The sequence below is a fragment of the Cloeon dipterum genome, chromosome X (assembly GCF_949628265.1).
Source record: "Cloeon dipterum chromosome X, ieCloDipt1.1, whole genome shotgun sequence".
NCBI lineage: Eukaryota > Metazoa > Arthropoda > Insecta > Ephemeroptera > Baetidae > Cloeon > Cloeon dipterum.
The window spans coordinates 19,375,323-19,398,498 of NC_088790.1; the positions used below are offsets into that span (position 1 = coordinate 19,375,323).

Consider the following 23,176-nt stretch of genomic DNA (forward strand, 5'->3'; position numbering starts at 1 on the left):
TAAAGTTGCGCCTTTTATCTATTGAGCTCTAGGTTTTTACTTGACTAAGTCAAATAGAGATTTTATTCGATTATTTATTAATTTTTAAATACTAAATGATTTTGTGTTTTAGTTGCTTTCTATATTTAGATTCCCACGAACCAAAGTTATCATCTGCAAAGATTAAGTCGACCGCACTAATGAAAAGCAGCTAAATCCGTGTCTCAGAATCAAATAAGCCTCCGCGAACGCTATAAAAAAGTTGTACGTGCTTCTGCTTTGAAATTGCACAACTACGTCGCGGTGGCATTATTTCCACCTTGATTGATTTTTATTTGAAGAGACGATTTAACTCAAACAGACTACTGCACGACGCTCTGTCAACAGAAAGATTGCAATTTGCAATTCAAACGTGCTCACGCGGGAATGCAAACACGCAGTAAATTAGTTTTGTTTGATGCAAGAGGAAGGGATTAAACAAATTGGACCAGAGAATGCTGCAATCGTGGCTTTTGTTTAACTTCTTGATAGTGGAAATTGCTATGTTTGCATGCAAATGGAGGATGGAAATAGTTCTGCGATGACATGTGCGCGAGAGTGAGGTTGTGGTTATGAACCAACTGGAACGTAATTTCTTGCCGCTTCATCAGTTTGTCCGGTTCATAGACTTTTAATTTATTCGTACGACTGCTTCTTCCAAACTCTGCAATGAATAAATTAAATTATACTGTCGTTTTTCAAAAGACTTTCAACGATAACTATAATTTCACTAGTTAAGACCAAAATTTGTAAATATTTTTTAATACAAACGATTTTTTGAACGAAAATACTAAATATTAAAATTCTAAAATAGCGTTTTGCTTATTTTTACATAATGAAAAACTGGACTTCTTAAACCTAGCTTGTAACGTTGTGACGGCTATTTCTTAGCTTCCAAATTTTCACAAGCTGCGCACAGTTTGACCCGTGTTGACCTCCTTTAATTAACTGTTGGGATGTTAGGGTGCCTGCCTTTTCAATCCTATCTTCCCACACGAAATGTAAAAATGTCCCATATTAATTTTTGTACCGCTTTTCGCAACTGAGATTAATGTGTTTCGCCCTGAAACCACATTTGCGCTAATTTGTGCGAAGTGGAGTCTAAAATTGTGAACTTTTTTGCAACTTTGACCGTTAGAACCTTATATTTGGTTGACGTTAATAATTTTAATTTACACTCATGCCTAAAGAATTGCTGAGAATTCACCAAATATGTGGTCGTAAATTCAAAACTACATTATATTTGACTCATCTTTGACGTCCCACAAAGGACTAATAGTTTCCAGAGTGTCATTTTCAACCATTTTTGCCACTTCCGTAACACAATTTATAAAAAATACGGTATTTAATTCGACCTATTGAACAATTTAAATTCAACGCACGTAAGCGGATTGAAAGATCAGCTGAATTTTTTATCCTATATATTTCTCAGCTTTGTAAGAACATGTTTAGTTTCCTTCTTTGATATCTTTGTGCAATTTTTTCTTGATTTAAGCTTGGACCAGGACCAATGGTTCTTGGCAATGGACATTTTTGCTAAATTGCGGCACTGCGCTTGTAGCCGCACGCGTGCTTGGAATAGAAAATGAGTTTTTCGCCCAGCCAGACAAGCTCGTTTTTGTAATTTCTCGCCGAAGAATGATCACTTTAATTCCATTCACTTTCACTGAATGACTGAGCGGCGTCTGCCGCGAAATTCACTTAATTACGTGCGTGGCGGTCAATTAAAATAACTGGCGATTTTTCCGGATAACTCAATAAGCGCGCGGCAGACAACAAAGGACACACGGCAAACTCGATTTTCATCCGCACTTTCCCGCCAATTAAGAGCATCCCAAATTCACTTCCGCGGCCGCTCAAGGGGTTCGTGCATAATTAAAACCGTGATTACGGTCCATTAAAGCCGATTCGACAGGTGTGCGGCAGCGGATGAGTAATTTGCATGCGAGTGCCAAACAAGAACCGGCAATTACTTTTTCGCCAACTCGAAGCCGGCAATTTGCCCTCCAATTTCGCAGACGATAAATGATCAATGACTGTTTGCAACTTGTAATTTGAGCGGATCTCCTCTTAAAAAGTTTCATCTTGAAATTTCTAACAGGCCCCGCGAGTGCGGCATGCATGAGAGAAAACTTACTTCTTATATATTGATTGGTAAAAACAATGCGGGTTGTTTAATATTTCTTCGACGCCATGCACTTTTGATTTTCTCTTTCGATTCAACTCTTGTGCATGCATGCATGTACTTTTATTGCAATGCATTATTTGGAATCAAATCAGAGTTTTTGCGTAACGTAAGCGAAATGAAAGTAATAGTACACAGCTCGTGCTGGCATTATTTATTGTTTTCCTCTTGCTGCGATTTGTTCCACGCGTCTGTTTGACTGTGTCTGCGGATTATGCCGCGCATTAAATATCGCCCTGATCACGACTTTCGTTGCAAAATAGCCTATAAATCAGACCATTGGTATTTTGTAAACGCAAACGCGAGATAAGCAGCAGCTATTTCTTCTCCAAACACCTCTCTTTTCACCTGCTGCCCATATCGTTAATCATGGGCCAAATCGGTGTTTAAACTCTGCTGCGCGCGGACAGCTTCGTTGGCACAATAGCAGACATTTAGCTGAAATAATGTATCAAATGGGTACAAAAATGAAACGAGGAAGTTGCACGGTTGAAATAAAAAGCTTACTATGAAATCAGCGACGCGTATGTGAAAAATAGTTCAAATTGCTCTTCTCTTCACGGATTGCACCTCAAACCTCATCAGCCGAACTTAAATCGCATTACAAAAAACCATTCCACAGAATTAAATGCATAACAGGATTCTGAATCACCGGTCATCGAAAACGATTTGCAGAACTCCCTATATATGCTCACCAAAAATAGCAGCAAATAATTAAATCTCATACAACACTCACCATTTGTCCTGCCTCTGCAACAAAACTCCCTCCTACCTCCTATGGGAGCGCGTACTCTATCCGAAAAAGAATTTGTCCGAGACGGGTGATTCGGAAATTGTCAGAAAAGGAAATTTATCCAAAATGGATTTTGTCCGAGTAATTAATATAAAAAAATCCTAAAATTTATTTAGCATTAATTTTATATAATTATATGCGTATGTAATTATCGACTTCAATTAAAAATTGTTTATTCATTTAATCTCTTTGTCACGGATCAAATATAACATAGGAAAAGAGGGAAATGTGGCTGTTTTCCGTTTTCCAGATATTGTGAAAACCTTGCGGCAAAAGTAAAATTGGTAAAAATTTTGTAGATTTATTAAGTAATAAACTTTTTCATCACTTTGAACAAAACTGTGCTGTTTTTTTTCTAAATCCAAGGATGAATTTTAAGCGTTTTCGCTCCAAAAAGCTTGATCGAAATTTCTCAAACTCCCGTGGAAATTTCTGTAGATGAAACACTGAAAAGTAAACATCGTGGAAAGCTGCATATTATACAATTCCAACTGAAAATTTTAAAATTACCTCGGCTCTTATACTTACGAAAGGCGGAATGAATAATTATTCTAATTTGTTGTGATTCCAGCTGTGACGGTGCGGTACTTGACCAAGAGGTACATCGGCGAGTACAGCTCAGGAAAAGGTGAGATTTGCACTTTTCAAAATAGCACTGCAGCTGCATCTGTGGGTGTGGGAAAATCGTTCTGCGAGGACGGAAAACGAATCCGCTCTTCGTCTTCAGCAAGCTGGCTTTCCGTGAAGTAAAAATAAAACTCCGGCATTGAGTTGCACTTTTTTCTCGCGCTCGCAACGGAAACACCGCGATCGCGCTGCTCCGGCCAAACCCTTATTATCGTGTTTCTCATTAAATCTCCGTCGCTGTCGGGTTCTCTTTGTCTTTCGCAATTTGTCAGGCGCGTGAAAGGAAGTAAATTATTCGTCGCTATGTGCCGCATTTGTGGTGGAAACAAATTAATTCTAAATTCAAAAGCAAACTAACACGATATTTATCTCAGAGAGCCGAGGTGAATGTTTGCACAATGAATAATGTAATTTCTCTTTTCTACTCTCTGAGATTGTAAAGTGGAAACTTGTGAAGAGAGATAGAAAGAGCAATTGAAAATAGGTAATGGTATTTTAACCTTCTTTAAATCTACCAATGAATTGCATTCGCGGCTATTAACTTAAATTTGCTAGCTTCACAATCAACGCAGGGTTAAAATTTTCTTAAAAATGAAGACGCATCCATTATTTTTATTCGAATTAGTATTTATAGTCTATAAAACCAATCGTATCTGAGCACAAAGCCCCCTGAAAAACACAAAATTTTACGGAATAAGAAAGACCCGATGATTGAGACGTCACAACCAAATAAGTGAACTCGCATTGGCATTATTCAATTTCCTCACCTTTCACATTTCGTGAGCCTGCCTTTACCCTTATTTCTTAATTTGAGAATCTCCGACTTATTTGAATTTAATTGTAGCTTTCTCAGCAGTAGATACTCAATTAATGTGCCGGCGTTTGAATTTTATTTACTCTTATTTTCCCATTAAAAAGTTGTCAAATTCTGATTGGTTGTGCTTTTTAGGCTTACAACTAATTCTTCCATTTCACCGCGTCTTTTCAGAATAAAACAAAAATTATCCAGCACCAACCAAAAAAGAAACGAGTTTGGCGCAAATATACACATCGCAGACAGAGCGAAATTAAAAAATGTCACGCGCGTGAAGCGTCAAATCCGCGCGAGTGATTATGTAGGAAAGCAATGCGTTGTCAGGCGCATTTAGGCACGCTGGACTGAATTCGACTTCTGCGACGATATCGACGAGTATCGAGTTGCCGCCCTTTCTGGTTCTAAGTTGGCATTATTTTTGCTCTTGGTGGCCACTTTAGGAAATTCAAGCGAGTGTTCTGCGGTCAGCGAAAATCCAGAAGGCCGTCGGATTAAAAACTGCCCAGACTGCATCCTTACGCAGTGTTTGAAATAAAATAATGCGGCCGCAAGACCACTTTGCAACACAAGTTCACGGAAAACGCAGAAATGGCTCCGGCGTGACTCACTGCATGCGCGTCCATTGTATTTTGGCTGGGTGAGGGTTGAAATGACCATGAGATTTTGGTCGAAACAGAAATAATTATTGTAGTTATACAAGTGCTTTATTGGCATTGGTTTTGCAGACGGGTAGCATATATTGAATATTAATATTGTGATTTTTATTTATGGTAGCGAGAGAGCGATTATTTTTAGTACTGTCAATCCGTGCCTGATTTATTTTAACTTATTAAATAGTTTAGTTTAAATTGTCTGCATTTTTGAATGACACAAATTATTATGTTTTCAATTTCGTCAAAGTTTATGATGTCCAACACTGCATCTGCCACCAGCAGAGTGTGTAAGTTCTAACTCATATTTTTAAAATAAATGAAATGTCATTATTGATACATTTATAGTGTGAATTAAATAAGACACTTCTATTCTAATTTTCTACAGGCATTCGACTTTTGAATTTAAATCAATACAACATTCTCAATTTGACATCAGAAATGACGTCCTTGCATTCTTTGTTTTTTTTTTTGAGTTAACAGTAAGGAGCCGATATAGCGACCAATTAGGAGCGTAGAGGCGGCTGTCAATAAATTAGAGGCTCCAGAGCGCAGATTCGCATCTGGCGGCTCTTTTCTCTCTCGCGCGCGAAAATAACAGATCACGCAATTGGAAAAGGAGAAGCAATAATTTATTGATCTCGTGTCTGCCAACGGGGTGCGAGAAACTCGCCGGCCAAATTGGTTAATTGGAGCCGTTACTTTTACAATCCGACAAGTTCAGCATGATTCCAATTACGACAATTACTATGATACCTCGAATCTCGGTCTTTGCGCAAAACGGAAATTTATTTACCACCCTCCTATCTACAAAACACAACTAAATAAATAACCTGACACGCGGTGGAAATAGAAGCTCTCGCGGTCTCTGCGTTTGTTTGCGTCGTAAAACTTGATGGCCATTTTTCGATTTGTGAGCAAGCAAAAACAATCTTCGCAGGTGGTGTGCAATTCAAAAACAATGGGAAATAACTGTAAAAGCTAGGCAACGACAGCACGCGTGTGTGTGTAAATATTTGACCTTTGGTCATCCGCGTCTCGAGGGTCGAGCACTCAGGGCAAATTTTGGCACGATCTCTCGCCAGATACACATCGCCTGCCGACTTTTATTATTCGGATGCTCTGGTTTGTTGCAGACATGACTTACCAGCACAAAGTGACCTTTGACAGCGTTGTCACCGAAATCGAGATCCTCGACACGTCAATGTGTTCCGTAAGTATTTTCTTTCAAAGTAACCCATTTTCTTCTTTCGTCATTTCATTTTCTTAGAGAAAGAATGTAACAAATAATTTCAACGGGCCTCATCCTATTTACAATTTTTCTTTTTACCCAATTAGTTGTTTGAATTTCATTTCAGGTTAAATTAATTAGGATGAAATTTTTGCAACGTTATCATATCCCAACTTGAATGTTTATATTTTTTACTTTTCGTACCAAAATTATCTTTGAGAACTAAATGATGCTCTTGTGATTTTTGGGATGTGAATGAACATAAATAATAAAATTTTTTAATTTTTCTATTGATTTTATTTTTATTGATTTTGCATTGGCTTCTCCCTTTGACAGTCAAACAATTAATTAATTCTGTAATAAAATTGAGCCTAATTAGATGATTAAATAAAAACTGCCACGATATTTGCATAAGGGAAATCTGTTTAAAAAAAAACTTGAGGATTAAGTAACTTCATGATTTCATTCATATAGTAACCACATCAGGGTGGAGTAGAACAATTTTACAAGGGAGAAAGTCGGTTTTTGGCCAATAAAATAAGAAAGTAGAGTCGCGTAAACGGACAATGCGCACTTTTGGTCAACACACAATAAACTGAAATCACGCGATTAATGCAAACAGCAGGAGCAGCAGCCGGTCGCGAGGAGGAAAGAGGAAAAAGGAATAAAGCAAGTTGAAACGCGAGCGTTGCAATAAAATCTACGCAAACACACCAGAAGATAATAATACATATATTACTGCTCTTTGGGGGGAATAACGGCACACTCTCAATGAATTCACCGCCGTGCGCCAGCTGGGAGGCACTTGGCCACAAAGCACTCGCTTGCAAGCAAGTGCACAAACAGACACTTTGAGTTGTTAAATTGTAAAAATTTAATAATACACTTCTGCTCATTCAAGAGTGAAGTTGCAAGTTCTTAATTTTTGATTGTTTTAGATGAAATAAGAAGTCAAGAAAATTGGTCCAAAAAGTACATTTCCGTTAACATATTTTTATTAAACCAACGATGTCTTATTTATCTCGGTTTGAAATTTTAATTGACATCAAGTGCCAAGTCGAAAATTTTACTGTGGTTGGTGCCCTGGTCTGCTACCATAAATAAATATAGCAGAGCATGCAGGTCTATAAATTGGTCAATTACACTGAGACAAGATAAAGAGAGAATAGTTATTTCAAAAATTCCTTCACCTTTAAGTAGAAAAATTTTAACGTTCAATGAAAGACCCATAAATTTACAGTTTTTGTCTTTGAATTCTAAATATGCTGACCTAAAATGCACAGAAACGTACCAACTGCGAAGGCACTTTTCTGCTGCAGAATGCAGAACATATTTAACGCATTTAGTTTAATGGAAGACCCATTTTCCTCCGACGCAAGAGGTGTAACAATTATTACAGCCGCTTATTTTGTTCCCACAAAAGTGCCCCGTCGCGGATATGCTGAAACCTTCCCTCTTGAAAACGATTATAAGGCGCGAAATTAGTGTAGTACGCAGTAAAGGCGACAAAAGGATCCTACTTTTATTGCCTTTCGCAACCACCGCGATTGCCCGAGAATGTCGTTGCGTTTCGGTTTTCCTTGAGCGCGCGTGTTTACCTCAAAAGATCGGTAGAAATTCAAGAAGAGCGAGGCTAAAGCTAAAGGCGGTGGCGGATCGGAGGTTGGCGCCGCACGCCAATTTCGCAGACATCGCGCGCCGAGAGAAATCCAATCTTGACCTTTCCATCACTAGCTGTGTGTTATTTGTGTTTGGAAGCGAATTCCGCTGCCGCTTTTTGTTTCTTCATTATTCGTCCTAGAAAGAGAAATTACAGCTGCTCGCACAGACGAATTACGGCCAACTTCAAAAAGTTCCCTGAACCTTTTGTGCTTTAACAATTAAGGAGGACGAAAAGTGCTGGTCAGTGCTTCATGAATGCTGTGGTTTGTTTGGTTCACTTTAATCTCGCCGCGATTAAGCGCACTCACTTGAAACGACACGCACGAATTTTCAATTTGGAAACAGAGAAGTCGCAGCTCCAGCTCTAATACTGCTGACGACTCAATCGAAAACTCCAGTGTGGCAAAAAACTTTTTCCGCCTTAACATATTCATTGTCTTTTCTGACTGAGGAGATGAATCTGTTACCTTAAACAAACACGGAATGACTTGCACGATCCACATTTTTTTGCGCTATCAATAAGACAAAAGAGAATATATATACTCAATATTTTTTCTGTTCTTAAATAGGAAAAAATGAGCTCGCGTAAATATTCAAATTTTACAAAGGTTTATGCAAAGCAGTAAAATATATAATCGCTCGATTTGATTTCAAATTCATTTTATAGGACATCTTATTAAACGCACTAGGCGTAAAAATGTTACAGTTTCAAGTTTGGCATAGGCATTCTCTTGGAGTCTAGCCCGACACTTTTGAATGTGATATTAATCGATCACAACACTCGCCAGATAATTTACATTCACAGCGATCGTTTGGCTAATTTTATTTATTTATTCCCCATTCTTCATGCAATTATTATATTTAAAAAAACCTAACCTTTATAATGTTTTGTGTTTTAATAAAAAATTCCTGTTTTTGCAGGGGTGTTTTAACGAGCATTTGAAGTGGGGTGACGCATTTGTGGTAGTGTACAGCGTGGAGGACAAGGCGAGTTTCCAGGGCGCGCGCAGGACCTTGCAGAACCTGTCACAGGCCAAAGAATCGTCCTTCTTTAGTCTCCTCCTCTTGGGAAACAAAAGAGACCTGGATTACATGAGGTATACTTTGACTTAATTGATTTTTAATTGTTCAGTCAAAATTCAATTCTTAAAAAATGATCAAAACATGTTTTTTGCTACTAATAAAGCCTAAACCACAATTTTAATAAAAAATTTTGTTTTGTCTTGTTTATATCCTTTCATTATTGGTATATAAAAATTAAAAATATTTAATAACTCGTGGTTCGTAATTTATTTATTATTATTTTGCAAATTTTCCTATTAATTCAAATAAAATACCACAGAAAGACTGCATCAAGTTATGCGTTGAAAATGCCCTGTCTCGTTTTCCAATTTAATTTTAATTTGGTTTCAGGCGGGTGGAAGTAGACGACGGACAGGAATTATCCCTAAAATACGGCTGCCAGTTTTACGAGGTGAGCGCCGCAGAGAACAGCGCCGGAGTCAGTCTCGCGTTCATGTCACTGCTGCGCGAGGCCAGGTCGGCGCAGCTGCTGAGAAACCTTCCCATCCGCAGGAAGCTGGGCGTCAACAGTGTGTCCAAGGTTTGCGATTTCCAGTTTGCATTTGATCTGTTTTTTTATCATTTCGTTTTTTATAGGTGCTAGGTACGATTTTCGGCAAGAACAGCAGCAGTCAAAGCAACTCAGGTGGCCAGAGCAAGAAGGACCGAAAGAAAAAGAGGCCTTCATTGAGTATATGACTGAGGGACCTGTTGGATTCAGTTTTCAAAGCGAAGACATGAACCAGAGACTTGACGGCCAAATTTGATCTCAAAAAGTGGTGCTGACTTAAGAATATAGTGTCCAATCGCCTTTTTGCAAGTTGTTGTGTTCACAGATTCTGTTGTTAATTGTACAAAATCAGATTGCCTTTTATTTATTACTAGAGGTCTTAGCAGCGCAATATTAACAGTGGGTGGCTGCTCAGTTTTATCTGCACATTAGGCGGGTAGCGGCTGAGCATTTTTTTGCCAGCAGTTGACAAATTTTATAAAGTTAAGTTTGATAGTGTTTAACGGCCCCAAAGGGCCAGAGACCAATTTTTATCTGGCACCCTCCATTTTTACTTTCAACACCGGCGGCTGACCAAAATTAGCCAGCAAGCGCAGCTGGCTGAGACCTCTATTTGTTACTGTTAGATCTGTTTCTATTTACTGAGATTCTTTGTAGCAAAATGGTGCTGGAAGAGAACTGAGAATTTCAAGAGCTAGCTGCTGTAATTTTGTACATAGCCAAAATAAAAAGCAGATTACAAATTCGGTTGTATACAAAATTAAAATTTATTCCTCGAGTGCTACTCCACACACTTATTTAGATTGACACTTCCAAAACTAACAGATTGTAGGCCTTGAGAGCTGGCCTCTAGCCGCAGTTTCTTTGCGGCAACCTTCGCCACCTTTTCTTGGTTTTTAGCTCGCTTCTTTGCCTGCTTTTTCTCCTTCTTCTTAGTTTTCTTGTCTTTAGGTATCACTTCTTCCGCAGAAGCCTTTCCATTTTCAATTTTGCCGTTAACTTGGGTCAACAACTTCAACTTCTCCTCAGGTACCTAAAATTAAAGAATTAATTGATTAAATATTTGCATCGCAGACTGCATTGAAGACTTCAGTTTCATCAAATTTTAATACCAACCTTAAGCTGAAGGGCAACCCTTCTGAACAGCTTCTTGGTTTCTTTGCCAGCCAGGGTCACTTGCGGAATGTAGCCCTCTAAGTCAGCAGTCAGGGGCTTCTTCTGCTTCTCGTCAAGGCGAGGAATCAGTTTTTGAATTAGTGTCAACAACTGTCGCTCAAAACGCTCTTTCTGCTCCTTGCTGGTCAGTGCTGCAGAAGCCTTTATCGCCATTTGACCAAGCAGCTTGGATGATTTCAACTTGTTGGTCTGCATCAGCTGCTGGTTGCTCACCAGCTCTAGCAAAAAGGTAATGGCAACCGGTCTCCGGAAAATTTTGGTCTGAAATCAAATTATAACTTCAATATTGACGCAAAACCAAAATCACTACGCAACAATATACACTTTTTGTTAAACGTTTATTGTGCGCTTGATACACAATGCATTAGTACAATTTAAAAATTAAAGTCTAGTTCAGTAATTGTTTGACCAAAGGGGTGAGTCACATTACCTCTTCCGTGCCATCAAAAGCGTATTCCATTAGCAGGGGCAGCAGGCTGAGGTTTCCAGACCAAGAGGTCTTGAGGAGAGGAGTGAAGAACGCGGCGGGTAGGGCGCAGTCCCTGACGCAGAAAAATTCGCTCATAGCAGCCTTGAAGGCGTCGGTCAGAGGCCCAGAGGATTCGACGGACTGCGACGCGCGAGCCAGGAAGGCGGCCACGGCCGCAGCCTCAGCGGCCACTGAAAGGAAGACGGCCTGGGAGGTGCGGCCGCGTTCAAGCAGCGCGTTCAGACTCTCTGCCAGGTTGCTCTCGGACACGCCTTTGATGTCGGCGAATTTGCGGAGCTGGCCAAACGAGCAAAGAAGGTGCTTGAGGCGGCCCTCCAGCGGTCGCATCTGTGTGTCCCGCAGGCAGCGGGCCAGCAGGTCGAGCAGCGGCTCCACCAGCTGCAGCGTCAGGCTCAGCGACTGCTCAGAGCGCACATACGTCTCCAGGAGGTCCAACACTCGCAGCCGGAAGTGGAGCATCTGCTCTTGCACCTTGCTGTCACGCTTGCTCAGTCCTTTCCGGGCACCTGGAAATTAAATTTAAAGAAATAAGGGTCTTTCAATGCTCTTGTTTAACAGTTTGTAAAGGAAAGTTCAATTTAATTCCCCTATGCAATATTTTGATAAATGCTTTAAACTAGGGATTAAAAATAGTTTATTATACACAAATATTAGAATTGTTTCATTACTTTTGACTAATGAATTAAAAATTGCAAGTTAAGAAATATATAATATGTATTTATCTACATAACTGAAACACAGTTGATCAAAATATTTTTAAGCTGGAAATTAAATGTGTACCTTTAAATGCCTGACTCAGGGCCTCGTCCAGCCTGCGCCCTTCCTCCTCGGAAATGTCGTCAACGTCAACTGACTCAGCGTCAGACACTTCACCATTAGTGCCCAAAGCAGACCTCACGGCTGCTCTGATTTTGTCAGCCTGTGTGTCCTCCTGATCGTCGCCATCATCTTCATCATCATCGTCCTCTACTTCCTCATCCTCATCTTCATTGCCCTCTTCTTCAGCTTCTTCTCCTTCCTCATCGTCCTCCTCTTCAACCTCAGAATCATCTTCCTCTGCTTGATCTCTGGAGAGGATCAAAGAAATTGGACTTTTGGTAATTGTATTTAGGAAAAGGTAATTCAAGGTCGGGACAATATTTTGCAAAGTACAAAAATGCACCATTATTTTTACACGAAAGACATCTGAAAAAATTAGGGTTTTCCACATTTTTCCGAATTATACCCCTAAGAGAATCGTAACTTGCATCCTTGAGCCAAACAGGATAGAGAGTATGAAAAAAATCTATGATAATATAATAAAATATCCTTTATTCTGTGAGAAATTTGGCACTTGAATCGATTTTTTTTTATTATTCCGATAAACTCTGCAAACCCTGTATTAATTTTTCTGCTCTTGGCTTAGTTAAATTTAGAGTAAAAAAATATAAAACTCAGTTTGACTTACTTGGGCACCAAAGGGTTATCTTGGGCACTGCAGGCTTCCACCAGGCTGGTCAAGGCCTCCTGCGTGATCGTGGGACAAAGGGCAGAGAACATTTTCCTGATGGTAGCTCTCAGAGCGGCCTGAGGGTGCGCCAGCAGGGAGAGCAGAACCTCCACTACCACTTCAACCCAATGCTTGTCTTGCTTTCCTCCCAGGACCCTGCTGCAGCACTCATGCAATTCCTGTATTAAATGATCGATTAATTGGTAATATTAGAGCTGCATCTTGATGCTCGAAATTTGTAGCTGTTTTAGACGGTTAATTATGTGATAGAAGCAGTTTAAAATTTAATAATAAATGGTGCTCTAGTGCTCTACTATAACAATATTTTTTTAATTTACAGAAAATAATTACTATTTATTTATTGTACCTTATATAATTTGGTCATGATTTAGAACGAGTCTAAATTAAAGCTATAAGAAATTTGTGATTTAAATTTTAAGCAAATAAATATTTTAAAATAAGTGATGATATTGATTGATCCACATTTGATTGCCATATCCAATTGCTTTAGAGAGAGCAAGAGAACAGTAAAAAAATATAATTTGTTTTTTCTCACCTCAAGTGCTTCTAGGGCTTGATCAGGGTCATTGAGTAGCTGCAGACCGACGTGCACCATCAGCTGGGAGAGGACAGCCTCCACCTTGCCCCTTGCGGCGTCCAGCTCGCTCACCTGAGTAGCCATCTTCTTCCAGGCAGACACAGATGTAGTGCTCATCTTGACAGGTGGCCGTTTTTTCTTCAGCTGGCCGTCTACGTAGTCGAAGGCCGCTCGCAGAACGCTATCTTGAGCCACCTTCTGGCACCGCAAGAAGTTCTGTTTGGCGGCTTGATTCAGGGCGCTTGTGTTTGAGCCGGAGAAGAAGGCCTGCTCCAAGAGGAACAAGGTGGCCGTCTCTCGAGACTCAACCGCGGCTGCTGTGCTACTTGCCAGGGTTGCAATCATGTGCACAGCGCCACACTTGTCCTTAGTCTTCTTTGAATCATCCACTACCACCTGATTATGGGCAAAACAAGGGGTCACTCTTGAGTTTCCAGTTTTTATGAAAATTGTTAGGAAAATTATTGTTTAGCCATGTACAAATTTGTAGTGCTTTGTGCATTAATTTGTGACGTTCAGCCTAAACCTACCTTTTTGAGATTATCGATGGCCACTTTGATTCCTTCTTTCTGCAGAGAGTTGGCCACTGCCCTGAGCAGCCCACACTTTGTTACTTCGTCAAAGGAAAATTCGTCAGCAGTGAGTTTCTCCAGCACCTTCGCCCTGACCTTATCAGGAACGGTCTTGACCCTGTCCAGCAGGGCTTCCATGGCGTCGGCAGCGTCAGCCCGCAGCTCTCCATCCTGAAGGCTTTTCTTCAGGAGGCTCACGCTTGTCGAGTTCAGCAGATTGGGAAAATTCTGCTCATCGGAAGTTTTGAAGAGACTGCTTAGCAGGTTCAGGGCGGCAGCATGGCGAGCACGCGACGCTTTCCCTAGCACCTCCTGCACTGGTCCGTTCCAGAACTCTACCCGCTGATCCGCAGGGAGACGAGACACCAGAAGGTCGGTAACCGGATGCTGGCCTTCAAGCAGAATTTTCGCAAGGTGCGGCCAGTTTGCTTTAGCCACCAAGTCAAGGCCTAATATACCTTTCAACTCGGTCTTCTTCACCTTAAACCTTTAAAATAGAACAACTATTAGACGGAACACTCAAACTGTAGCCAAAATTGACATGCTTTTTCAAATAAGGTGTTAAATTTAAATAATTAAAAATCTAGCCATATAAAATTTGGTTTTCTGAAGCGTATTAATAGTTCTTTGTAAGTAGTGAATTTAAATTATTTTATCTACTTAAGCACAAAAGAAAAAAATTACTTTTTGTAAATGTGTAGGAGGATGTAAAGCGAAGACTGCGTTTGCTGGCTCCAATCCTTGACCAGGTAGGGTCTCAAGGCGGGCCAAAACAACCGGTGGAAATCATCGTCCGGGCTCTCCTCCAGAAGACATTCCAGGAAGGGTGCCGCGATTAGAGGCAGGTAACTCCGCTTGGACATGGCCCCAACTAACCCTTCGACGACCTGGCCCTTCTCCTCGTCCGAAAAGGTCTGCAGGCGACCTGATCGAAGCAAGGCACCCGCGAAGAGGATCTTGCCAAGTAGGAGGTCACCTTCCTCGCCCTTGCTGCCCCCTGATGACACCTTCAGTTCTTTTTGGGCAAACTCGCAGATAGATGAGTAAGGAAGATCGGTAAAAGTCTGCAAAATACAAAATTAGTATGAATAAATAATACTATGCAATTATTTGGCAACAAGAAAAATTATGAAATGTCGCAAGGTCTCAAATTTCTGTTTACCTTCAGGAATCCGGTAAATGTGAGGTAGTAGCCCTTTCTCGCCGAGCTCTTGCTGCATGCAAGGCCCCGCACAAGCCTGCGGCCAACATTGGACACTTCCTCCTCTTGACCATCCTTCCTCAGGCGGAAGAAATATTGCAGCAGGGTTTCTGCAGCCGCCAGTCGGACTTTGGAGTCGGCGCTTGAGAGGCGCGGAAATGCATCCAGCGCTGGATCGCGACTCATCTGGATTTGATTACAGGTAGGTCTTCCAGGTAAAAATTTCATGCACCTCAAAACTCACACTTTTCTCACTTCAGTGTATGTACCATTTCTTAGCATCCCAGTAAAAGAAAGAGCTTGGAAATTTTGAATACAACACGTGTTTACGACTGCAGCGGCGTGCTCGCAGTGGCCCGCTGACTGATTTGCTTTAATGCTATTGAGAGTTTGAACCAATCACACCATGCCATTTTACGCGCGTAATATTTGATTTCTGTTTCCAATCACAGACCACAACATCGCACTTCTAAAACGTGCTTGTTTATTTCTCTCAGTGATGGGAGTAAATTTAAAATTATGATCAATATCGATAAAATTCTAAGCAAATATTAAATTTCATTCAAGTTTAGATTTTGATTGGAAAAGTATCAAAAGTAATGTTAGATTTCTCTTCTTAGGCAAAAGCCCGTTCACTGATATATTGTAAAGTTACAGTGTCTGCCGGGTTACACATCTCGCCAGTTCTTATGATGAGAATCCCAATGTTAAAGTAGGGGTGGCGAAAACTGACTTTTCCATATTTAGTATTTTAAATTTTTTAACTTTATTATACACAATACAGAGGGCGGTGTCTGACCCGGTCTCACCGCAATCTAAAAAACTAGGATAATTTAGGAACAATATTTGATTGATATAGCTGACTGATTTTTATGAAAATTATTGCAAAGGAGAACACAACTTGTTTTCTTGTTTAATCTTTATATTTTATATTCATTCCCTGGAACTTTTGTCAACCATAGTTTTCCAACTCAAGGTCTATCACTTAATGTATATTAATATTCATCGATTTAGTTCCTAACACTGGAAAATTAAAAAATAACGATCTATAGGGTTGTGACAATTAATTAAAATGCATACAATCCAAGCTTGATATGATTCTCCTGTTATTATTTTATGCCACTGTTGACTGGAAAATATAATATAATCATTATGCAAGTGTGTGTACTGTACAAACAAATATTTTTTCAGCACTACTGCGGAAAGCTACATTATTTGCACAACGAGTCATTATTTTGCCAATTTTTACAAAAAGTTTGCACTTCTCAAAGACGATACAAATCCAATCTGCATTTTTGCATTAATTATTAAAAATAGTCAATGCGCTGGAATTACAATGAAGAGTAAAAGTATATAAACACATAATCCTCTGTGTGAACAGACAGCGAAATGCATCAATATCCATTTGGCGAGGTCGGTTCGTAAATCGAGACCAAACTGCTAAAGCCACGCTCTTGTTTCACTGCGTTCGAATGGAATTGACCGAAATGAAAAAAATCTGGATTTAAAATGCAGAATAACTCTGAGAGAGGCTCGAGCATACAAAATGTGCGCTTCAAATAAATAATGACTTAGAATTACTTTTTCTCGTTTCAACTTGGCCTACGGTTATTTACACAGCAGAAGCCACTTTCTCAGCGCCGAGCGAGCGAGTTCTGTCCCAGTGAACTGCAGCTCTCCTTCACTTTCCACGACGCACACAAATATATAATGTACACGGGGAAAACTTGCTTTCTTTCTTGTTATGTTTGAAGCATATTCAGAGCTGAGCGCAAGAGAGGCTGAAAAGACAGGCAAGGCCGTGTGCTTTACTTGGGCTCTGAAGCACAGTCTAGGGTTGGACATATTATTTAATCTTAATTTATGTCCGAGAGGCGTGTTACATTTTTACAAAGTTCAGTCAAACTGAAACTGGACAGGATTTAATCAAGGTAGAGCATTTTAATTGGACACCTGATGAAAGACGGTCCAATTTTGTGTGAAAATTTAATTAGTAAATATGTGTAAATAATTTTAAGCGAGACAAAAAGCAAAAAAAATTAATCATCCAGCCGAGAATATCAAACAAGCAGTCGCTGCCCTTTAGTTTGTGATGCGGCAACCCCAGATTTGTGCCGTGAGTATTGAGCCATAATAGACTTCTCTTGCCTCTGGAAACAAAGAGCAAATCAAGAGAGAGGAGTAGCCTAACATTCGTTGTCGGCAGAGACAACAGAGGAGTTGGCCGCGTCGTTGCTGCACTCTGCGTCGATGAACTCAACATGGGTAAAGGGAAAGTGGCCTGTGCGGCCGGCCAGCTCGCCTTCCCACTGGCCGTTGATGTTCATCTTGGTCACCTTAATAAGGTCGCCCACTTCCAGCCGCAGGGCTGTCTTGTCGTACGCGTTTGGCACTCTTGTCTGCTTCACCCTCGCATATGCAGGCAATATTCTCTGAAAGATAAAGAATCAAGACATAAGTCATTCATCGCCTTGATAGAATAGTAGAAAAAAACTTATGTGTTGTTACATTTCTTGTGTGCTAAATATATAACGCTAACCACTTTGGAATAATTATGCTGCTAAAGCTCTACTTTGCTGAAAGAATTAAAAAAAGAATTTGAATAAAAATTTGTTCAAATTTCAACTAAGTTAGAAAATTATAAGAGAGGAACAGTTCATATCGGCGAAGAGATGATTTTCTGCATTAATTTAAAGCTGGTAAAAGATAGAAATGTTTTTTTAAAGCAAATATATTAAAAATGTTTTGGAATGTTAGTCAAATTTTTTCAGGCATATTCTAGTTCACACAAAAGACAACAGTAAATTGAGAAGTAAAGGGCAGTTTAAAAGTTCTGAAAAATTAATAAACAGCCTAGTTAAACAAAAATGCTTAGCCCAGTTGAAAGAAGTATCGTACTTGAGCATTGGTTCTCCGGGTGCCTGTTTCTGGGGCGGGTCCCACATTGCCCACGCCGCTGTTGGTAGAGGCTCTCTGGTTTTCCATCTGTTGTCCTTCTTCATACTAAGAGTAGATGAACGTTAGCATACTCTCAAATTTCACAACAGAAAAGACCTACTCTTTGAACATATGGGACAGGAATGGAACCCACTTGTCCCACGCTGTTTTTCGCTGTCCACCACTGGTCCTCGTCTTTCATCATCACAGTCAAAATGTCGCCTCTCTTAAACGGCAGGTCATCTGGATCCTGCAGCAAATTTAAAATCATCATATTTAAATAGAGTTTCTCTCTGATAAGTTTTAACTTAACAAATTTAATAGCCTATATAATAAATAAAACTGCAGACGGAAACGCTATAACACCAGTTAAATTTTTTTTACCAAAAATGAAAAGTGATAGAAAATAATAATAAATATTCAAACGAATATTCTTGCATTTTTTTGGCTCTTTTTATCCCTGTCCGAGGACCGGGAAGGGCGCGCACTGCACAAGCACGAATGCTGAAACCCGGGTCCCAATAACACCGCGAACGGATAACATGGGCGCACCAGGCCGCACAGGGACCCAGACCACTCAAGGGCCACTTGCCTCCGCACCGAGGACTGCATTGAAACGCTAGACATTTGTCCCGTGAAGCCAAATCACGCATACTGGAAAGGTGCAAACCAGCAAGTAGCGAGTCGGCGCTGGTGCGCCTCCCAGCCCGTTGAGCAATTTGAGCATTTAGAGTCACTAAACTAACCACTTTTTGCCATCTCTGACATTAGGTAGCCAGTATTAGAACTCCGAACTGCTCAAATACCTCTCATTGCTTTGACACTCCTGAGAATGCCTTAACAATGCGGGCCAACGGCCTTGGAAAAAATAAAACTGGGTTTGCTCAATTGTTCAATATAGTTTTTTCATGGCTGGAGATTTCCGGAATAAAATGTATGTTTTTTCCAAACAATAGGTTTGCTGATATTTTATGTAATTTTAGCTAAAATGCATGGCAAATCGCCGGAAAAGTGAAAGTCAAAAGCTCAGAGGAATAAATCTTTACAAGTTGGCAGCAATGTAAGTTTTAAAATTATTCCATTACAAGGCATGAAAATGACCATTGAAAAATATATATGGAAAGTGAGACTTAAATTACCCAATGTTTCTTATTTAACTGCACATTTTAAGTGATATTGAATGTTGTAACTCACACTTCCTTCAAAGTCGTACTTGGCGATTATTCTCTCTATCCTGCGGACCGCTGGTCTGATCAGAGGCGTGGTGTCCAGGTAGTGCAGTTTGTAGAAGGCTAGCAGGTTCGGCAGGTCAGGGAAGGTTTGGTCACCGATACGGTACCTGTGCTGCTCGCCCTGCTGCACTTTGTTGATGATGTAGTGGCTAACCTTGCAGTCTTCCCTGACGCAGAGGACGTAGTCACCGTGGATGGTGGTGCTGTCTCTGACCAGAAAGACTCCGCCCTCCTTCTCGCCCATCAGCAAGTCCGTCGCCTCCTGTCGGGACATTTGTCCGAAGTACCAACTGCGAGACAGATAATGTGGTTTGAATTGAGTACTCGCGTCGCACGCGTCCGAGTTGATTGATTAATCACCTGCTGCGGTCATTGGGGTCAAATGGAGCTGCCATGGTCGCTGCTGTCCGTGCTTCGCCTGCCTCGGAGAGAGCCTCGTTTGTTTGATTTACTTATCAGCCAGCTGTGGCAAGACCTGCCGGCGAGAACCGCGGCACAGCGTTAATTACATGCAACTTCAGTCCATTTAACGCATCATTATCTTAAGGTATGTATCTATGTGCACAGAAGACGAGATGCCAATCGCGAGAGCTGATAAAAACGTCAGCATCTCGCGGCACCAGATTGCGATTGGCAGGTTGCAGACGGCTTTGGCGAAAAAATCGATTCTGGCATAGAAAGTTAGTGTTTCTGATGGAATGGTCGGCGGAAAAGGGCAAAAAAGGCAAAGGTTGCGGCTGGCAACAAGTGGCCCGCGGTACACCGACGGACCGCGTCCGACGCCGAAGACCGGCCAATCCACTCCTCATCGAACTCACCTTGTGGACAGTCGTTAACTTGGCGTTATCCAACACATGTCCGAAGACGTGTTTACCATCGCCCGGCTCTCTGCACGGCGATAATTAAGCCGCTAATTGGAACCCCTATCAAGAGACCGACGGAAATTTCCAATATGGCTGGGCGAGCACAACACACGACTCGATCGCTCCCATTGGAGCACCGCTTCCAGCAAGCTTCCACGCCCTAATGGCGCAAAAATTCAAATAGGGATTACATAATTACATTGAGGCATAGTGGGTATTTCTGTTTAGTGGTTGATTTTATAATATTATGAAACAAACTATTGCTTTCATAATCGTAACACTCATGGAACAAAAACTATTGCTTTCATAATCATAATAACACTCTCTATGTAAAGGAAAAGCGTGATAAATTAAAAAAACTGATCGCCTTAGTTTTTGTGATGGAAAATTGTTATTTCATGATATGGCCTTTACAAGTACATACAAAATTTATCAGATCGATGACATGAAAAATGCTAGTTTACACAATTTTTAAGTTTTAAGCGATAGCAGTCTTAAATCTCTTCTTTGACAACTGCATCTTCATCCTCTTTCACTTGTTGGCCTATTACTCCTGACAATGAGCTATCGTCCTCATGCTTTTTCACTTTCTTTTCTCCCCTCGCAGGTTCATTATTTTCAGTTTCTTTTTTAGTTCTTTTGCTGACTTTGTGGCAAAGGTCCAAATGCAATCTTTTAGTAGCACTGAGAACATCTTTCGGGAAGTCCCAGGAAATGCTCTGGTTGGCCGCCTCCTTGGTTGGGTCTAGCGACGGTTCGTAGCTGCTGGCCTCCAGTTTAAGTGCCTTCAGCAGGCCATCCATAACTCGGTCGGTATAGGTATTAATTATAAGATCAGCCTTCTTATCCTATTAAATGTTCAGGATAATTTGAAGTGAAAAAATTTTGTGGCTGGGACCACTTACATGTTTTGTTGGTTGCAAATTGCAAATGACCAGCTTGCCACCCCTATTTTTCGCAAAGGTGGGTAAATTTCCACTAGGAACTATCTGCATTGTTGTTCCCATGGCAATGCTCAGGTCAGCCAAACTGCAATAGTCAATTGAAATCACATAAGAGTTTGACAATTTGTTAAAATTAATTACTGCGAGTGCCAGTTTGCCATGTTCAACTCCTCCTCTGGCAAGTTGTCCTCCCAGTCAAGAATTGTGTCCTTGATTTTGCCTCTGCACAGTCGTCCTTTCTTGCCAGGGCAGTCCTTGTCCAGGTACTTGCAGCCAACTGATGTTGTTGCGTTTGATCGCAAAAATAATCTGCAAATTTAGATATGCTTTAAATTGCAGGAACAGACATTATTTAGTCAAAGGAGTTTGCAATTTCATTATAAATAATTAAGTTATATTGATATATGAAAAGATAAAAAATACCCCTTGCACTTGTCGCACTGCTCTGTGAACATGTTCCCATGCAATTCTGCGAAATGCTGACGACCAAGACCAGACCGCAGATGCAGTCCATCTATATTTTGGCTAACCACAAACTTGACAATGTTGTGGTCCACAAGCGTTTTAATGGCCATGTGCGTGCTAGTCGGCAAAACCTCGTTGAATGATTTATTGAACTTGGGCTTCTCCCCTATCGCTTCCAGCGTCCATACCCCTTGAGGACCGCTTGAATTGTTTATTTTTTAGAATAAATTCATCTGCAGTTAAGTTTTGGGTTTTACCGAAAGTCTGGAATTCCTGCAGAAGTGCTGATTCCGGCTCCAGTGTGGCAAACTATGTGCTTAGACTGTTTCACCCACGAGGCTAGAATCTGGATTTTCCTCTGAACCTCCTCCTCAGTGTCAAATATCTAGAAGACAATATGTCAACCATCACACATGTCTCAAATTTAGTTTTTTCTTTGCAATAACATTTATATAAAATTCGATGATTTTGATAAATTGTTGTGTTTTAAAGGAGTTAATGAAATTTGTTGCTATCAGTCAGAACATGCGTTTAAACTCTTGGAATTGATGGATTTATTCGGATTTATTTAAATTTCATTTTTAAAGCACAATATATATTTTATCATATTTGATGTGCCTGAGAAGTGTACGCTGCGTGTAAAAATTAAAATATATTTAATTTAAATTAAACACAACATACTTCTTTGCCACCACAGGTGCCCTTGTGTTCGTAAGGTGAGAGACCGTCAGCATAGGAAGATGCCATTGGCTCCATTTGAGCGAGGTTGGCTTGTTGCTCTGGATCCATTTCTGAAGAATTACCCGTTCCGTCCATAACTTGAAATCCTAAACTCTGTTTTCTGAAATAAGGGAACTTTGTTATTTAGAAAGCACATTTTTTCTTGACGATAAAATTTAACTAAGCATTAAATAGATGGCTACATAATAATATAAATAAAGACAACACTATACCAGATTTACATTCTTTAAATAATTATACACGCGGAGGAATCAATACAAAACACCCCCAAAGCAAATATTTTTAAGAGCTGTACATTTCTGTAGTCCAGCAAAATAATTATTTCACACTCCGCACTCTCTGCGTGCTCACATTCATGAAATACCTGAGTGGATATTTTTTGGTGAAGGCAAAGGAGTGAATGAAGACTTGCCAACAAAATACATACATACATATACGTAATCTAGTAATTTTTTTGGTTTTTAATTACATAATATTATCGCCATAAATTACCAACTTTTTTGCTTTGAAAAGACAATCTATTTTCTTATTTGATTTCTTGAATAAAAATCATTAAAATATATGATGCACAATAAAAAAGGTACAAAGACGCCGCGAAAGAATTTGAAGATCAGACACGTCAAAATAAAAATAAATAATGAACATGCAGACGCAGAGAGTGGCGCAAAGTTTGTTTTTGTTTACAATTGAGTTAAAACGACGTACATAAAACAATTAATAAGAAACTCACAATCAGCGCAGTGCGGTACCAGCAAACAGCCCAAACAGCCAGGCTTTCTAGCAACAGTAGCAATAGCAACCAACGAACCAACCAGCCAGCGCATACAAAAAGAGGGGGTGTGTCTTTAACTTCAAACTTCAAAACTACAAAGCTCTCTACCGCGAGGCAAAAGCAGCACAATCAGGTTATAGGGT

The 23,176-nt window shown here is 40.2% G+C and overlaps 4 protein-coding genes across 6 annotated transcripts in view; 1 reads left to right on the forward strand and 3 right to left on the reverse strand.

The window, feature by feature from the left end:
• The window catches only part of LOC135945804 (ras-related and estrogen-regulated growth inhibitor-like), a 24,543-nt gene extending 14,247 nt beyond the window's left edge, over positions 1–10,296 (forward strand). Inside the window, exons 2-6 of the mRNA XM_065493685.1 lie at positions 3,568–3,624; positions 6,224–6,300; positions 8,902–9,077; positions 9,394–9,583; positions 9,640–10,296. Of these exons, the coding sequence (XP_065349757.1) occupies positions 3,568–3,624; positions 6,224–6,300; positions 8,902–9,077; positions 9,394–9,583; positions 9,640–9,741 (602 nt within the window). The 3' untranslated portion in view covers positions 9,742–10,296. The remainder of the gene's footprint in view (positions 1–3,567; positions 3,625–6,223; positions 6,301–8,901; positions 9,078–9,393; positions 9,584–9,639) is intronic.
• Mybbp1A (MYB binding protein 1a) lies at positions 10,297–15,429 on the reverse strand. 2 transcript variants are annotated; one of them, XM_065493684.1, is made up of 10 exons: positions 15,324–15,429; positions 15,041–15,265; positions 14,563–14,942; positions 13,837–14,365; positions 13,265–13,702; positions 12,667–12,887; positions 12,000–12,286; positions 11,160–11,725; positions 10,670–10,990; positions 10,297–10,586 (listed from the first exon to the last, which is right to left on the reverse strand). In XM_065493684.1, the coding sequence occupies exons 2-10, from the start codon at positions 15,263–15,265 to the stop codon at positions 10,335–10,337; spliced, it is 3,219 nt and encodes a 1,072-aa protein (XP_065349756.1). In that variant the 5' UTR covers positions 15,324–15,429; the 3' UTR covers positions 10,297–10,334. The 2 variants fall into 2 exon arrangements, with proteins under 2 accessions (XP_065349756.1, XP_065349755.1); XM_065493683.1 differs by having other exon boundaries at positions 15,041–15,370.
• Positions 15,430–16,161: 732 nt separating this feature from the next.
• Crk (Crk proto-oncogene, adaptor protein) lies at positions 16,162–20,223 on the reverse strand. The gene is made up of 6 exons (XM_065495030.1): positions 20,067–20,223; positions 19,609–19,723; positions 19,211–19,538; positions 18,138–18,266; positions 17,978–18,082; positions 16,162–17,511 (listed from the first exon to the last, which is right to left on the reverse strand). Exons 2-6 carry the CDS (start codon positions 19,641–19,643, stop codon positions 17,266–17,268), a joined length of 843 nt encoding a protein of 280 aa, XP_065351102.1. The 5' UTR covers positions 19,644–19,723; positions 20,067–20,223; the 3' UTR covers positions 16,162–17,265.
• Positions 20,224–20,474: 251 nt separating this feature from the next.
• Positions 20,475–23,039, reverse strand: Sirt6 (sirtuin 6). Of its 2 annotated transcripts, XM_065495028.1 has the most exons (7): positions 22,992–23,039; positions 22,202–22,361; positions 21,778–21,905; positions 21,479–21,721; positions 21,197–21,364; positions 21,017–21,140; positions 20,475–20,959 (listed from the first exon to the last, which is right to left on the reverse strand). In XM_065495028.1, exons 2-7 carry the CDS (start codon positions 22,334–22,336, stop codon positions 20,606–20,608), a joined length of 1,152 nt encoding a protein of 383 aa, XP_065351100.1. In that variant the 5' UTR covers positions 22,337–22,361; positions 22,992–23,039; the 3' UTR covers positions 20,475–20,605. The 2 variants fall into 2 exon arrangements, with proteins under 2 accessions (XP_065351100.1, XP_065351101.1); XM_065495029.1 differs by lacking the exon at positions 22,992–23,039 and having other exon boundaries at positions 22,202–22,534.
• Between the last annotated feature and the right edge of the window lie 137 nt (positions 23,040–23,176).